Source organism: Spea bombifrons, chromosome 1, assembly GCF_027358695.1.
Source record: "Spea bombifrons isolate aSpeBom1 chromosome 1, aSpeBom1.2.pri, whole genome shotgun sequence".
Lineage (NCBI taxonomy): Eukaryota > Metazoa > Chordata > Amphibia > Anura > Pelobatidae > Spea > Spea bombifrons.
In genome coordinates this window covers 114223327-114242015 of record NC_071087.1, presented here as the reverse complement: position 1 = coordinate 114242015, position 18689 = coordinate 114223327, and the positions used below count along the sequence as shown (strand labels likewise).

General features: G+C 36.9%; 1 protein-coding gene across 1 annotated transcript in view; it reads right to left on the bottom strand.

Annotated features, from left to right (window-relative positions):
* The window catches only part of MYO18B (myosin XVIIIB), a 201322-nt gene that overhangs the window by 130486 nt on the left and 52147 nt on the right, over positions 1-18689 (bottom strand). Inside the window, exons 14-19 of the mRNA XM_053469399.1 lie at positions 12831-13001; positions 9857-9947; positions 8849-9041; positions 8265-8345; positions 3585-3732; positions 2558-2717 (exon numbers count right to left, since the gene is read on the bottom strand). Coding sequence (XP_053325374.1) covers positions 2558-2717; positions 3585-3732; positions 8265-8345; positions 8849-9041; positions 9857-9947; positions 12831-13001 — 844 coding nt within the window. The remainder of the gene's footprint in view (positions 1-2557; positions 2718-3584; positions 3733-8264; positions 8346-8848; positions 9042-9856; positions 9948-12830; positions 13002-18689) is intronic.

Here is an 18689-nt window from a genome sequence, read left to right as displayed (position 1 = left end):
TTAGAGAAGCAATTGTTGCTGCCCTATCAATCTGGGAAGAGTTATAAGGCCATTTCCAAACAATGTAAAGTCTATCATTCTACAGCGAGAAAGATTATTCAAAAGTGGAAAATATTAAAGACAGTTGCCAATCTTCCCAGGAGTGAACATCCCAGCAAATTCACCCAAAGGTCAAACCTTGCCGTGCTCAGAGAAATTGCAAAAGACCCAAGAGTTACATCTCAGAAAGGCTTCAGCTTGCATGTTAAATGTTAAAGTTCATAACTGTATGATTAGAAAAAGACTGGACAAGTATGGTTTGTGCTGCCAGGAGAAAGTCTCTTCTTTCTAAAAAGAACAGCAGGACGGCTTAGGTTTGCTAAGTTACATCTAAACAAACCACAAGACTTCTGGAACAATGTCCCTTGGACAGACGAGACCAAAATGGAGATGTTTGGCCATAATGTACAGCGTCACGTTTGGCGAATGCCAAATCATTAAGATGACCAGACAAAAATTCCCATGAAAGACTAATGTTTACATTGTTTACTGTTTCAGACTGGTAAGTAAAAAACAGTAAAAGGTGTGCAGGTTAAAAATGATCAGGAAAGAATCTTAATATGTATCGTCTCTATAGTAAAGTAGAGATACGGGAGATGTGAACATTTAAATACTTACTGAAAGGAAGTTTATTTCAGAGGAGAGTAAAAAAAAAGGTCATAGTCTAAAACTAGAGGATCAGCGGTTTAGATGTAATGTAAGGAACTTTTTATTTTACAGAGAGGGTGGTAGATTAATGGAAAAGCCTCCCATCAGAATTGGTGGAGGCTAATACAGCGAGGGAATTTAAACATGCATGGGAATAGGTATCGTGAATCTAAGACAAGACCAATGAGTTCCTTCATCAGGAAAAATGTGCAGGCTAGATTGGCTGAATGGTTCTTATCTGCGGTCAAATTCTATGTTTCTATGTAAATATTATCCCCTTCCTTATGACTTAGATTCTCTCTAGCAGGATTACTGTCTTTAATAAACCTGGCTCTTAGATACTCTTTCCACGCACCAACGATGTTCGGTATACAATAATAATCCTATGATAAAATGGCTCTGTAAAAACTGCTGTGAGTACAGTGAGACTCATGTTGGTCTGAAATATTGTGCTAGGCTCATTCCAATCAGGATCCAAAACCTCTGCTAATCTGTTTTCCTCTCCCACTGCAGGAATTAAAGACATTACTAAAACAAATGAACAAAATCAAATTGTTTCAACTTATGTCACTGCAAGTTATATTGATTAGAGGTGTAAAAAAGCATAATGTCCTGATTATGTTTCAATTGAAATTGCATGTAGGTGCTTTCCCGATAAAGCTATAAAAGTCAGCTGGCTCAAAGTGAGTTTTAATGAAGCTAATCATTTAAGGTCTGACAGAATGCAGTACGAGTCCATATTTCTACTGCCACCTGAATACAATGCCTTCCTGAGTGTAACTTGTCTTATTCTTTCAGCCACAAAGGCAAATTGTATTGAATACATAATTATTCTAAAGGAGTGATTATAACTTCTAATGGAGATATAAAACCAGTACAGAGAGTTAAAAATGTTCATGCACATCGTTGAAATTGGGCAGTACAATTAAAGTGTCTATCTGCATAATTGATGTATTTTCTCTGTTAATTGATAGATCAGAGCTTTAGTGGGTGCAGTGCTGTTAAGAGCTCAGGCTAAGGATTTTTTTTATTTTAATCTAGAGGGTACGATGGCTAGTGGATGGTTAGCGATTCTCCATCAGCAATCCCATTAAATAAAATTGTGGGGACACAGGTTGGAGGATGTCGAACATAATCTAAGAAGGAAGTAACGTTTGGGGAGAACTGGAAGGAGAGAGGACATGATTGAGCAAGAATAAATCTGGCCCCATCACATGCTTCCCCCTAATTATATAGCTGCTTATGCAAGAGCCTGATTTGAAATATGCTAATCGAGTCCTAGTACTTATTCACATAATGAATATATAATGAAGATATACTGGTACAGAAGTAGGCCTGCGAGAGTTGTTGTTCTGATCTGGGGTGGAGGCAATTTTATAGTTGACTTTGTTCAGGAGACGTAGTCTGTGGTTGGCTTCTGATCAGGGCAGGTAAGCCTGTGAAGCTTAACTCCATGTATGCCTCTGCAAATGGCAAGGAACGTCTTGAACTCTTCCAGAACCTGAGGACCCAGTTGGAAAGCACCAGATCACTATTCACTGATCGGGGGATGTAGCTTCTCTGTTTGTATAGATAAGCTGCACAAGGCTTCCAAGCTTCTAAGAACGACAATATCAGAGGTGTCCCTGAGGGATGATATAGGCAGATTGGGCCTGACTCCATTAACTTTTCATGGAGCAGCCCTGATGGCCTAACACATTCCAGGATACAGTTTGTGTTCACTTCCTTCACAGTGAAGAATAGGCAGTAGACATGTGCAAATGGGCCAAAAATAATTTGGAAAGCTTTTATGGTTCATTACTGTGTATATATATATATATATATATATATATATATATATATATATATATATACTGATCTGTAGACTTACATTTTCGACAGCTGGAGTACCTCAATGGCATTTTCGGCAGACAGGTTTAGTTTGGCTTTATTGATCCAATTTGTAACATCATATCGAACCGGGTCCTTACCCAGCTGATGGTGGATTTCAAACTGAAGTGCTTGTTCACATTTACGGAGGGGTCCATTAACTGCAAAATACATCAAGCAGAAACAGTAAAAGATTAAATTATCAAGTAAGCAAGTACTGTCCCATACTTTAGGTCATAATACAAACACAACAAATAAGCTCTGGCACACAACATATGAATATATTTTCTGTACAGGCCGGCTTGATTGAAAGCAGGTATAGTATGCATGGAATTATATACAGTGTGTACAGTTAATGTACAGTTAGCTTTTGATGTAATAAACTACTTTTGTTAATGTATAGGGTCTAAATATTTATTAGCTAACAGTCAGTTCCAGGCGACTGGAGTGAGATTAAACATTTAATCAGGTTGTTTTAAGCATCGTTTATAAAGGATTGTATGAACGGTGTTTTATAGGTGATTGCAAATCAGGAAAATTACAAAAAAAAATATATGGCTTTTGGAAGCATGCAAGACCATTTTTCTTACAGTTTTACAGCAAAAGGTGTAGTATTCGCTCTTTACACATCAACACATAATTTAAAATTTGTTTTATGCTTTCTTTTGTAAACTTATGTGCAGATATGCATTTGAACAGTAGTACAAAATCAATATCATATATTTCTTATATAGTTCTACTATGAAACCTTATTAATATAAACCAGCTTTAAGCTAAGACCCTAATTCATAACTGGTAAGGCAATAACTTATCAACTTGCCAGTCCCCAAATACCACAAGCATGCAATAATTATAATATTGTTGTGTGATCAGTAATCATTAAGTTCTGACAAGTGAATGGCTTTGAAGGGCAAGGCTGGATAACCTTGTATTATCCAGATTTATATGTGACCTAAGTTCTTGTGTTAAAATACATTCTCATTAACATATTTGAACTCCAAAATAATATATGCCCACAGCTTGCTCACCTTGCTTGTCATCACCTTTGCTTTCATAATAAGAGCATAAGCGTTGGAGAACCGTGTTATCACTGGAACCTTGGATCAGGACATCTTCATCAAGAATCGAAAAGAGACCCTTCTTCTCTTCCATTTGATTGCTGGCTTGAATGTTTAACTGCCAAGCAAAAATGTAATCAGTGTCTAAAGTATCTAATTTATTTCAAGACCTTAAAAATACCACATTGATCAGCAATGCTAGAATCACAAATACAAGAAAAATGTACTACAATGAATTATCCACTACCTCCACATTTGGACAAAGCAGATGATATTTGGTGCAATACTTCCTGGCAAACAGGAAGTATTTTATTCATTGATACTGGTTCGTTATGAAGCCCATACGCAAATTTCCCTTTTATTTACTCTTAGATGCATATGAACATTAAACGGCATTCCCTGGTGGAAGTAAAGGTCTTCATTTGTTGACAGACTATGTTCCTCAAACTCCAGTTGTACATCCAAAGACTTTAGTTTTAATAGCAGATCACAAAGCCTCAGTGACCTCAATATATACGTATACATGTGATTGTTGTTCTATTTTTACTATGATATGAGAAAAAAAAATGGGTGAAGAAGGGAGTTGAAGGAATCCCTGGTCATCGACTCAAGGTAAAGAAAGCAATTTGAACATGCAATTAAAAAGCACATTTCACAAAGTAAAATAACAGGCAACAGTGTAGTCGGAAGAAACAAATGCATCCACAGGCATCTGAAATGCACTTTGATCCATGAAAAAACGAAATGCATGTTATCATGAACACTACATTATGAGAATGCGGTTAATGCCAAAAGCAATGGTTACAGGAAGGAAAGTCAACTAATAATAACATTTCAACATTTCATCTGTATGTAAGCTAGCATGATGTATCCTTAACATTTCCTCACACACAAAGTGTATCCTGACATTTTTTTCATGACAGGTACCCTTTAAGTGCACTTTCCAAGCAAAACCCTGTAGTAATACATGGCTAAAAATGTTCCATTTGCATTATCAAAACTTTATTTTTTATTTAAAATATAGGTTATGTGAAAACCGCCTTACTTTATTAAGCAAAGCAACAAATGCATTTCACCTGAGCCATAAAAGTTGTCACTTACATCACACAATGAGCAAAGATTTTGGTATCTTAATATGTAGTCTCCTTGGTCACCATCTCCACAGAGGCCACCTTGACTACCATCATTACACAACATTTTTATTTAATACATTTTTTACTCTTCTTTATATGCTAACCAAATAACTAATGTCTCTAGAACACTAAAACTCGCTAGTCACCACGGGAGATTTTAAAGCATTTAGCATATTTATGGGCCCTCGCTGGTCTGTCAAGCAAAGTCATAAATAAGAGTATGCTCCTTAATGATTTCAGTCTCTGCTTCTTGGCACCACTTAAATCTATTTTTTCAGTGTTGCCTTTTATAAAGTTCAGAAGACATACGGCTGCCTTTATGTCTCCAGACACATTTGCTTAATGTTATTCTGCATAATGTCTGTGTCTCATGAGATGCATCACTCAGATAAAATAGCTATTCATAAACTTCACAGAGCCCCAATTTTGTGTTTTTTTTCATGTCGTAAATAACAAATGGTATCTACAAGTTACTGTCCACTTGTGTTTGAATATCAGAAAAGCCATTTATCACAGAGGGATTTTTTTTGCCAGGTAAGATGAAAGTCATAGCCACACATATTAAGAAACCATAATAAAAATGTAAGTATTTGGAACATTCCTAATTAAAGACATTTGACTGACGCTAGTGTCTTTTGTGCTTGCTTCCACTTCCTATATCCCCATTTTCATAATGAAATATCAAGGTCAAATGAAAATAAAAATAGCTTCTATGTCTCCCAAGCATCCCTCGGTCAGTGGAATAGTCCTGAAATTGCATTTTGCAATCAGAATTGTTCTTCCTGTAAGCAATTCAGTCCAGAGAAATGGGGCTCAATTCAATGACCTGTACAAAATCTATATTTGTGCAAAAAAAAAAAAGAGCACACAAAAAACTATAGAAGCAGGGTCGGACTGGTAATGATGGGGCAGCCCTGGCACTTTAAGGCCCATGAGTCAGTATGGGCATCCTGACTGGTCAATTGCTATGCAGCCCCATACGCAACAAACTGCGAAGAACTGTGTGTTCTGCATTAACTTTTTCGGCAACTTGAGCTATACTAGCTCATATCCTGGATTTTAACACACGGGCCTGCCTTTGACCCATGTGCATCAATGAGCCATGGCCGCCCATGACCCTGTAACAGGTTCACCGCTTTTCCTTCCTTGGTAGGTTTTCACAACTGCAGCTCTTGTGGGGTGTTACTGGTCTGCAGTGGTCGAGATGCTCCGACCGAGTCCTCTAGCCATTACAATTTGGCCCTTGTCAAACTCGCTCATATAATTGTGCATTTATTCTGCTTCTAACACAACAACTTTGAGGATGAAATGTTCACTTGATACCCAAAAGATCCCACCGACTCACAGGTGCCATGATAACAAGATTATCAGAGTTATTCACTTCACCTGTCAGTGGTCATAATGTTATGGCTGATAAGTGTATATAGTTAACAGAGCCCATTACTGTGACCAAGCTTTATAAATATACATATATTTGTTGTGTATTAAATATATTCAAGCATATAGCTAGGGGAGTGATATTAGCTTAAAGTAATCTCAACTCTTAAATTCACCGTGTAATATAATTTTGACATTCTACGTATCTCCTCAAAGAGACAAAAAAGCTACAGTATGGATTTTGAATCCATTTGAGTATTAGATCTATGAAAAAATATTGAGCAGGTGGTAAGCCCCGAAGTATTGTATTCCTGCTGACAGCTTTAGAATATTACAACATCTGGACCTTATTTCACAGTGTATACATCTCAATTACCTGTCAGAATTGTCATTTGTTTATTTAGAAAGAATTTTACCAGAAACAATACACTGAGATTTATTTTCAAGAATGTCCTGGAGAGTGGCAAATAAAGCAACACAATAAAAGGTTACATTGTAAAATAATTACATACAAAGGAATAAGCATTACACATTAACAATTTCTCAGTCCCGGTGATGTAATATTGTAGTGAGATTTTATGTTTTCTGGACGGTTACTCCACAATTATGAAAGATTTAAGAAGGTGGATTGAACTGCTTCCTTCTGTTAATGACCATTAATGAGTTGCTGAAAGGGCATCAGAGGGTGTAGGATGTATAGAGAGCTTAAGTATCCATATTGCTCAGGTAGGGAAGTAGCTTTACAACGAAGTGGTTGGTGTTTCAGTGTAGATTATGGTGTCATCTGCATACACATGAACAGTATTAGAGACCCTGGGTGGGTCATTCATGAATAATGAAAAAGACTAGGGGCCCCGGGGGACTACACAAGTAACCTGAAAGGAGGAATGGGGGGACTGTTTGCAATAGACACATCTTGGGTTCTATATTATAGTATAATAAGAGTAGGAATGATGTCACCAAAACAAATTGGCACTAATCAACAGATAATTACCATAGTTTGTTTCTGTATGCTGTATTCATGTTTATTTGAAATGGTTAAACTACTTGACAGCTAACTATTTTAACATAGAAACATTTGACGGCAGATAAGAACCATTGAGCCCATCTAGTCTTTCCTTAAGGTCCAAAACACTGATAAAATATTTTATCAGTATTTGAGCTCTCAGCTAAGATTTAAGATATTACTCTCATCTTAAATGTATCTTAAAAAAGGAAAACGAAATTGTGCAGCTTCTCAAAGGCTACAACTTTCCTATTCTTTCACTTAATTGAGATATCCATTTTGCATAGATTCAGACACAAATTGGTGCATACGGTATATATACTTTGGTTATTGAAATCAGAAAATGAGATTTCTGTCTAATTTACCGTAAATCCTCCCCTGACTAGCCCTACTGAAACCAGAAAGCATTGGTATGTACACTTCCTGCATGTGCTCAGTACCACCTCCATTGAATTAATTGACTTAGTAGCTAATCACCAGTATGCCAGCATTAATGGGTGCTCAGATGGTATACAGTACGTGTAATTTGCTGCTGCTGCTGCTACTCCCATTGTCTGATTTCCAGGCACTGTCCTGCTCTTATGCTTGAATGCCCAGCTGTGTCTCTTTTGCTGGCAGGGGGGATCATTGGCCAGTTATGGAGATTAAATTGATCAAGATCTGCACTTCACAGAGAGGCTTAGCCTGAGATGAGACCATATGGCACTTTTGCTAAGAAAGAATGAAGAATGTGCTCCTGTCTCAGTGAAATCCAGGAGGCGATTCACAAAATCTTAAACTGACAATAAATGATGTACACCTGAGCTTTCCTAAGCCTATGCATATAATTTTAATTGTGCTAATATTGAAAAGCATTACTATCAGTAATATCTTCTCACTTGTTATCATTGTCTTTGTTCAAGTGAGGAGTGTTAGAGCCTGCCTGCGCTTGCATACCAACTCCATTGCTTATTTCTGGCACACCTTAGATTGGTTTACCTACCTCTGGTTTACACATTGAACCCAGCAGTGCCCTGTCCACACTATTGTAACATAAGCATTTATTACAAGTTACATTTTCAGTGCATGGAAATGGGACAGACGTGTCTTCCATCCCGGTTTATATTACAAATTAGGAGATTGATTGTTCCTTACCTGTAATGAAGTCTGGTCAATGATAGAGGTTGTGGTAAATGGGGAGTCATCTGGCAGTTCAAAAGGCACCTCAATATTCTCCTTGAAAATGCATACAAAAAAGATTGCTAAGCCTTGATACAGAAGCCTCTCATAATAAATATGAGTAAAATGTAGTTGCTCTGGTTCAAATGCCAACCATAGGGAGTGCCTAATCCTATAAAAGCAGTTCTACGGATATGAAATATGGCACGCACAATAGCCTGGATTCAGTTACCCGATACATATTTATCTCTGGTATTTGGGCAGAAAGTCTCCCATAGATGCCAACAGAACATTTTGTTATAAAAACTAGTGATACATGTTATGATTTGGAATACAGACAGTGTATTTGACATGAAATGTTGCAGACTGCATTGTGTTGCCTACAGCTTTTATACCAAATGGCCAATATAAAAAAATAATATAAATAGGATCACAGTTTGAGAACCACACTAAGAACATACTCTATGCTATAGCAAGACAATGTCACAATCCCAGTTCAAAGGGGTCCAACATGACAGAAAGTGTAAAGCTTGCAGAATTTGCAGTGACTTTAATCTTACCTCTCTGAACCTCTCTATTGTGGCAGTAAAAGTCCTCTTGTTATATAGACCCTGCAAACGCTCTTGTACATAGTTATGACAAAGCTCTTCAAAGGTGGCTGCCCTCTCCTTCTTCTGATGGCGTGGATTTTGGAATCCAGGATTATCAACCACCATAATGGAAGCAAGGGTCAAGAGGGTGGATGACAAAGACCTTAAAAGGAAAGTTGTACTGATTAAGTTTTCTATAGGAAAATATAAACATTCTAATGGTCAAGCTTTTTAATGCTGGGCATTTCTTTACCTGCAATCCCCATAGTTTAATAGCACCTTGTTAGGAATTTAATGAATTAAATACAATGGGAAAACAGCAATTGATGGAATAATGAAAACACATCTTTACAACTCAAAACTAATCCTAGCATTTCTTTTTCAATCTACTGCATCTTCCCGACAAACTGGATGCATATATCCATGCGATGCCAGTTTGTACGAACAAATAGAATGAATTACTATATATATATATTTTTTATTTGCGCATTTCTTAAAGGGTACATTTCATTCACATATCAAGTCATGCTTTTTGCAGTGTCCCTGCAACAGGTTGAAGTTAAATGATTTCCATGTCAAGATAAGATATAGTAAGATCTGCATGCTTTTTGGGTATGGTCAAGTGCATCCAGAGACTTATGGTATAACATTAGTGTTTGAAGGAGTAAATGCTGCTCTACACTAAATACATAGCTACATAGATAAGATGTATTCCCATTTCCAAATGGGACCAGAAGCAATGCTCTTTAACATTCATGCTTATTAATATTTATCAATAAGCACATTATGATTATGAAGACCATCAGACTTCAGTGTATTACCATTATTATAAATATCCATCACTTCCTGCATTTAACTCCGTGGGAAGAGTTTTAAGAAAACGTATTTCGTATTATGCATGTAGGAGAAGCTCACTTGGATGAGAAATCTGGACTGTATTCGATTTTAAACACTGTAATACAAAGCAGTATATTGTACCTGTTTATAAGAGAGACAATGGCTGCGAAAAGTTCTTCGTAAAGACCAGCTGCCATCCCTTCTACACATTCTATACCAGTCATTTTCGGTCCTGCAAGAAACGTTTACAGATGAAGCATTAATACAGCATTAGTACAATCAATTGTAATAACCAGCATTTCATTCTAAGGTTTCTATTAGAAGGTTGGGTTAGCATATGGGGCTTCTGGTCTTTAGCCACAACTTAACTTTAAGTGCCACTTGAATACTAAAAGCTACTGTACATTTGTGTCTTTGTAGCCAAACTTACTCCTTAGCTTTAAATTGTGCAACCATACCAGATCCTTTGCAATGAGTGGTGCATGGATACAAGCAACCTAAGTGCCACCTTCGTAGTAGTTGCACCATCTGCTCCTTAAAGTCTACAGCCACATTTATTCTTTCCTTGCCATTATTCATTCGTTCCTTACCATTATGTGGATTTGTATACTAAGGAGCACAAATAGTAATTACCATTAGTTGGCATTTGACTCCAGCTGTGACATGTGGTATATAGACAGCTGGATCCCACATCTATAAGATAAAAGTCTAAATATATATTTTCAGCTTAGATGAACCTAGAGACTTAAAGGTGCTTTCATAAAAATAATGATACTGAATATTTTAATGTAAACTCAGATATGTTGACATACCTATTTGATTACAATAACTGTACAAACAGAATTGCAGAAAATGACGGTGATACCTAAATCAATAAATAATATTTATTATATCCTACATTAAGTAACCTTATGGCATCTCAATTTATAGATCCTTGTTTTGAACCATTGCAATAGATCACTTTTTACTTATATGTCCCAGAGTTTACACTAAAAAAATATAACCACTCTGGATCGTAAAAGACGTAGAAAAAAATAAAGTTAAAAATATCATATTACGATGATAGTCTATATATACTTAAATGATAAAATTTCATATTTGCGTCCTTTAAAGAGAATACATGTCAGATTAATAATTTATTACAATACTTGATGTGGTAATGTTCTGCACTTTAGCTGCTACAGCCGAGTTTTCATTTTCATAAATATGCCCTTAAGAACAATCAATATAAGAAGCTCAATGCTATGGATACAAGTAACCCACGGGGGGAACAATGATACTGTTACTGGTATTAAAGCATTAAAGGAGAAATGAGATTGAGTGATTTTTAGACGCACTGTTGCAGGCAAGTACACATTTGGGTAATATATCATGATGTATGGAGCAGAATCAATCAAAAAATAATAAATAATAGGCGCACATTGGATGCAGAGGATATGTGCAATCCAAAAGGTATTTATCTGTTGCCAATTTCTATGTTCCTATTTTTTAAATCCCGGCTGAGTATTTTCTGTACACCTGGGTCAGTTGCTAGGAAACAGATCATCTTCACAGTCTTCTGGGTTCTTTCCTTGGCAGATATCAGAATAATAAAAGCGCTGGTCATTAAACTGAAAATGCCAAGGTCCTCGAACATTGCCTCATGCAAATGCTCAAACATACAGAAAGATGCGGGAATCAACACAGATGGAACGAGAAACATTTGAGAAAATCTACAAGAAGCAATAGTTAAACACAGGTACCCAATGTTTCCTTCTATGGAATGGCAGGTGTTTTTTTTTTGGTTTTGTTTTTTTTCTAAAAGACTATTTTTTGTTGGAAGTAAGTACTTGGTCGGCCACAAGACTTAATTGCTTCCCACATTTCACAAGTTCATTTTTAGATGCTGCTATCTAGTTAATTGCAATCATATAATCTTATAATGGTTAGTATGTAAATACAGTATGTTATGTACTATATTGTTTATCTTAGAGATATTTTAGATCAAAAGTTTAATACTATAATTTATGAATATGCAGAAATTACAGAATCATGAGAATGGGCATATGAGGAGTAGTCCGCACAGGGCGCCACAACGCCTAAGGCCGGCTCTGCCTGTGAAGTCCAGATACATAATTGGAAGCAAAAATAGATGATAGATTGGTAGGGGCGCCAAGCGGTTGCTCGTGAAGTTCTCAGTAACCGCTCGGCGCCCCTTACTCTCCATGACTCCATCGCGGTGCCCGCATCTCACGTTGAGCGCCGGACTATTCCGACGCTCAACATGAAGTGCTGGCAGAGCGAGAAGACGGATGCCTCCCACTCTCTCCACAGGACTCCGGCAACAAGGTAAGTGTGGGGGGGGTAGTTTGAAGGGGCAGAGGGGGGGTGTAGTTTGAAGGGGCAGAGGGGGGGTGTAGTTTGAAGGGGAAGAGGGGGGGTAGTTTGAAGGGGCAGAGGGGGGGGTAGTTTGAAGCGGCAGGGGGGGTAGTTTGAAGGGGCAGAGGGGGGTAGTTTGAAGGGGCAGAGGGGGTAGTTTGAAGGGGCAGAGGGGGGTAGTTTAAAGGGGCAGGGGGGTAGTTTGAAGGGGCAGAGGGGGTAGCTTGAAGGGGCAGAGGGGAGGGGTAGTTTGAGGGGGGGTAGTTTGAAGGGGCAGAGGGGGGTAGTGAGGGGGGGCACCAGAGGAGTAGTCCGCACAGGGCGCCACAACGCCTAAGGCCGGCTCTGCCTGTGAAGTCCAGATACATAATTGGAAGCAAAAATAGATGATAGATTCTACATTTAATAACTCAAAGGACTATTAACATATGATCTCATAGGTGTCATCCTTCTTCATGTGCCCGTTTAAAGAAAGTGCTTTAAAGGTTAAAAAAAAAAAATATGTAAAATGTACACGAGTAAATCTGTTAAATTTATATACATAGTTACACAAACAACTCCAAGGTTACCACTACTACTACTACTACTACTACCTAACTAATCAGTTAACATTTTCATTACGGACTGTACAAATGACAATGGTTTGTTCGACAGAATAGCCACACAATTAGTGTAAGTCAGCGTTTCTGAAATAATAGGTGCAAAATCTGTATAGTTGAATCTATAAATAACCCAATAATTGGAGGAAACCCCTTACCTGTCTTTGTGTCATCGTCTTGGCTCCCACCCCTTGTTCCTGAGGTTACTTGTTCAATTATCTGCTTCAGGTGGTGTTTGAAGACGGCTGTGGAAAGCTCTTCACAATCGCATCCCAACACATTGGCTGCATTGTTTGCCCACTCAAACCTCATGAACTGCTTCCTGCCCACTGGAACCATAAAGACATCAAACACGTACGTCAATAAACACCAATCAATACATGATACATAAGTACGCTATAAGTGCAGTCATATGTGCCTCACTTCTATACATAAACATAATGATGTGTAAAATGGCAGCTTTGATTTTCACAAAACAATAAAACAGCACCAAGAATGCTCAGCAGTTTGTTAATTTAATACGCAAGTTTATCTCATTACATTGTGTGTATAATTTCTACTTTTTTCTAATATTTTTTTCTAATATTTCTACTCGCAATGCAATATAACAATGATACATAAAACCACTTGGCCTGTGGCTTTCTACCTATATATGTTTATGGAACTGATAAGTGAATGTAATAGCTATTACATAGTGGATTACAATGTTTCTACATCTGATTTTTAGCAAATTGATGGAACCTTACAGTACAAGATTAAGACATTCTAAATGTTTCCATTTGCAGATGTTTTTCTAGCACTTAACAAGTATGAATCAATCACTAGCCTGCTATCTGCTTGGCAGTACATTAACAGGTAAAAAATATGATACATGTATTTATTCTTTTTTTCAGAAGCTTGAAGAAGCATCCAATTCGATTAGAACATTTCCAGTAACACACAGGGTAAAATTCCCATGCATTAATGCTTTGAGAAACAGTATGTTCAGTAGAAGAATTGGTAATTCTCACTGGTATATTGTTTACTTAACCAGTGTCTACTCTAGAGGAATAAGTATTTAGCCCCATCTTTCACAGACACCATAGGAGTTCAAAAAACACATTTATTGTGGCAAAAATTTATTTTGGGTCTCTTTCTTACTGCTCAAAACTATTAGGATACTCAGTGGCAGAAAAAGATTCAAAGAATGTAAGTTCATTAAAAAAAAACATAAATAATTCTTAAGATCAGAGGATGGCTGATTCCACGGAGTGGCCTAGTAATATAGGCCAAACAATGCGCTCAGTTGGTACGATCCAGGCCTGTCCTACACATATTCCCTAAGAGACTGCTTAGAAAACACATACAAGGAACATGGATCCAACCATTGGTAAGTGCTGCCAAGTAAACCTAGACACCCTGGTGGCAATTTGCAGAAATGCAGTTCAAACTCAAGAAAAGGCTTTAGGCAGCAGCCCGATATCTTTAAATAAGACCAGCACAGGGAGCAATTGCTCCCCCCTTGTCCAAGGTGAACGTGCTCATAGGTCCCTTGGTAGACTTTCTAATCCTGTTTGAGGTGAGTATACTTTTAAACATCCATAAAAAGCCAGTATACATCACTAGTCTCATGCTTTAGCTTTTGCTTATCGGTCATTAGGGGAAGTGATTAACCGCAAAGAAAAAGTCTTCACTTGTGTTCAACAAAATCAATTCTCTTTCATAAATTTCTCCATTGTGGGATTCTCATACCTGTTTGTTCTCATTCTGTGTAAAACATTTAATAGCGGTGTTTCACCGAGTATGTCAATAACTAGTAGAGCTGGGCAAAAACAATTGCTTTGTCTCACAAAATGTGGAAAACTCTTACAGGAAGACTTTCTTAACACTTTCTTGCATTCTCAACAGTGGAACAAACAGCTATCATGGTTTTCTTAATGAACAGAATATGTGTCACTTTAAAAAACAACAATAAACTTATATTGTACCATCTGAAACATTACAGGTCTATCCAACCGCAAGGTTCAGAAATAAGGCTCCATGGCCCACGTGTTCATGGAATGGAGAAACCCTGATTCTGGCACTGCTATGACCTTGTTTATGTTTATTAAGACTCACAAAGACGTATATTGGTGCTGGACTTTTCCTGTATTTAATTTCAAATCCACTCATGGAAAGGATACAGTTACCGTGTTTTTATCTGCATCATTTCTTGTATTAACAAATAAAGGCAAATCAACCCTGAGCTTGTTCAAGGCTAGCAAGCAAAGAGTTAATAGTTATGGAATAAGGAAGTGGTGTGAAGAAGAGCTTCATCTTAACAAAGCCACTATGCGTCGATGATATCTATCCTAAAAAAAGAAGCAATAAGCATCATTGCTATGAACTGGATTTCGTTTGGGTTCTGCATATAATCAGTTGGTTAGTTTTGCATTTCCAGATTTACATCTCCCGGGGACTGGATTATTCAATATTTCTTTGAATAAGACAGCTTCCTCCTTATATACCTTCTGGGAACAAAAAGATTATGGTGGTAAGTGGATTTATCATCAACAGATGAAGTTTGAAAGCACAGGAAAAAAAATAACCTTGATTTGACTCTGTCTTGATGCTAAATCTCATGTAACAATAATTGTTTGGAAACCATCAATACAAATTTGCTTCCCAATTTAGTTAAAGAGCTCTATAACGGCAATGAAAAGTTAAGTCATTCACTAGTGTAAGAACACAGTAACATATCTACTACCTAGCTTCCATAGGACGTAACAATATTTTATAGTGAATTGCTATCCAAGTCACGCAAAATGATCTTTTTTGGACTAGCTGCTTCCGATACAAAGAAGTGGTTATGGTAATTCCTCACAGTGCTGGACCTCATATGCTGAAAATGGGTTAAATTTGCACTTGCTAATTAGCAGCCTTGAGAAATCACAAGCTTGTCACATATACATAGGATTCACATTTCCACCCTTGGCGAGAAAGGGATATCATTTAAAGAAATTGCAACGTGATTAAAGAAAACATCACTAAACTCCCACTGGGTTTATGCTGGCAGTTCCATGGCTTTCATACAGTGATGTACCACTTCTTAACAACGGACAGTTATATTGCTGATTGTACTGACTCAATTAATGTATTTCCTATTATCTGTTTAACAGTATGGGAGAGCCGTCATCTTGCTACCAGAGCTTCTATCTTAATTTGTTGCTTCAAGCCCCCTCTCAAGTTGTGATTTATCCAAAAAGGAATTATCCAAAAAGGAATTCAAATTAATTATGGATTTAATTATTTGTACATTTTTTTTTATATCCATAGTTACCAAATCAGATATTACAAATATGCATTTGCCATATTTAAGAAAGTTCTTCAATCTTTTGCAGCTCCCATATGGGGAGGGAAAACATTTTATTACATAATATACAATGAATAAGGCTAAAATGTTTAGTGGCTCTTAATGTCATTAGGATGCATTATATAATAGGTGCAGCATACAAAAAATATTCACTGTTTAAATACAGTGCCAGCAAATGTGTAAAAACAATAAATCCCATTTTAAATGGACAATGCTGTTTAATAAAATTTGTAGGGAAATTATGTTGACAGAAATCTCGGGAATTGACCCACTACGCATTAAATAACACTCTTCTTTGACTTCAAATATTTTATTAATGCTACTTATTAAAAAAGGTTTCATTTTGTGGATTTTAAGCAAGCCCCGGAAATGTTAGCATTAAGAACTAGAGTAAATTGGGAAAGGCATCATACATACAAAGTATTTATTGGCTCTTATAAGGATGTTGACTAAACTCTATAAAGTCTGCATGAAAAAATATTTCTTGACGCAAGTATCGATTCTATAAATGGAATCCTATCCATGGAATTTCATGTTCTATAAAAGGACATATGAAATTAATTTAAATAAAGATATTTTATGTACAGTTGCAGGAAGCATGTGTTTCTGACAATAATGTCCATGGAGAATGAGCAAATTAGCGAGCCCAGTGCACCAACAGACTTCTTAGAATTATGTGTGTTGTTCAAATGTCAAGAACCAAATAGCCGATCTGTGTATCACACAATGTGTCACACATATTAAGCAGTTTTTGGTCATTTTCTGATAGATTGCAATGTAGCAAAAATAATCATTTTCCAAAATAATGAGGAGAAATATTTTTTTTTAGATAAAACCAGGAATAAATTTAAGATGGAGACGAAAATATGTTTTAACGGGTGAATTATAGTTTGCCAAGGGTGAAAGGTGTAATGGCAAGAGATATAAATAATGATGTCATTTTTTAACACTAAGCACTCCCCCCCCACCTTCTTTCTCAATCCCCTTAACCTTCTAATAGATTGTAAGGTCACTAGATCAGGGCTCTATTGTTTTCTGTGCAGTGAGCCTTACATTTTGTCATGTTGTTGTTAAACTTTGCTTTCTCCTTTTCACAGCAGTAATGCTGCAGAATTTGCTGGCATTATATACATTAAAAACAACAACAATAATAATTCTGTACTTAAATGCATAAGGATTTTGTATGGGTTTTATACATTCGGGCATAGAAGTGCAACTCAGCAACACTTTATTCTGAAGTTGTAATTGGTGTTTGTTTACAGACTCATGTAAGTCTAATGTTGTTGAGAATTCTAATGGAATAAAGCAATCTAAATTTTAAAAAGGTGAAGTTTATACATTGTCTGCAACAAAATTTATAATAATTAGATTACATTCCCGTGATGGAGCAGCTGTTACGCTAATGCTTTATTCTGGTGGTAATCATTTCACACAGATGCGCAGATGGTAATAGTTTTATACATATCCCATATTGGGACATATTTGTAACGGAAAAGCTGAAACAATTCCATTACCAAGTGCTAAAAATGGATGAATTGGGGAGGCATTATTTTTTCTTTCTATGGATTGTTTCTGCTGACTGAGCAGAAGGCAAAACTGTAATGATTCTATTGCAGACATCTTTTATAAGCCGTGTGTACCCAACAGGCAGCCAACCTGCTATGGTTGATCTAAGACCCCTATGGTTCAGCACCAATATTTATCTATGAGTCACGGTTCAACCATAGAAAGAAAGCTACCGATAAGCTTGTAATGGGGGGGGGGGTTACACAATTCTGATACTTGAGTGCCAAAAACAAGCAAGATATTCTGTCTATCCTTGCCTGAAAACAAGTAGTTTATTGAATTTTCAGTTTAGATCGCTGTACTCAACTCGGGATATCAGAAAAACTGAGTGCAGAGTGCAGCCCTGCTTTAACTTCACGGTTTACTTGCTGTTATCCTATATAACGATTTGTAATCAAGGGTCTTGCTTAACCCCTTAAGGACAACGGGTTGACCTTAAACCCATCAAGGACAATGCATTGTGAGCCCATACATGTACGGGCTTTGTCGTGAAGGGTTAAGAGCCCTCACAAATATAAAATATGTTTCTAACGCGTACAACACATGGAGGTGAGCTACATAGCCAACATCTATATGTTTAGTTCATCTCACAACATGTTGCGGAGCAATTATTGTAACCAGTCCCTCAGCAGGAGTATGTAGGTTTTAATGTATCCATTCTCATTATTTTGCGTGACACTTCGGAAACCAGAATAGAAAACACTTATAGCCAGCTAGCTTTTGGTGAAGATCAAAAGAAAATGTCATGTCAGCATCAATTATTGAAAGGTTACTACATCTCATAGGCAGATGAGAACCAGTTATAAAGTTAGTTCAAGCTGTGACTTATTCAGGGGATAAAAAAAGCCACTCATGTGAGGCCGACTGGCACACATGATCCACACAGGCTAGATAATTAAAATGGCATTGGGTGTCCTTTAATGGCATGCCAATACTACTTAGTTTAAAGCCACACACTAAAAAGGTATAACATATTACCTGTTTCTGGTAATTAGTTAACAGCCTAAAAAAAATTATGTCGCACTTAAACAAGAAGTATTTAGATGTGTTCTGAAAATATGTTTTTCAAAGTACCAAATATTTAATTTGGCACCGTCCTAGTTAAAAGTTCTTTAGCTAA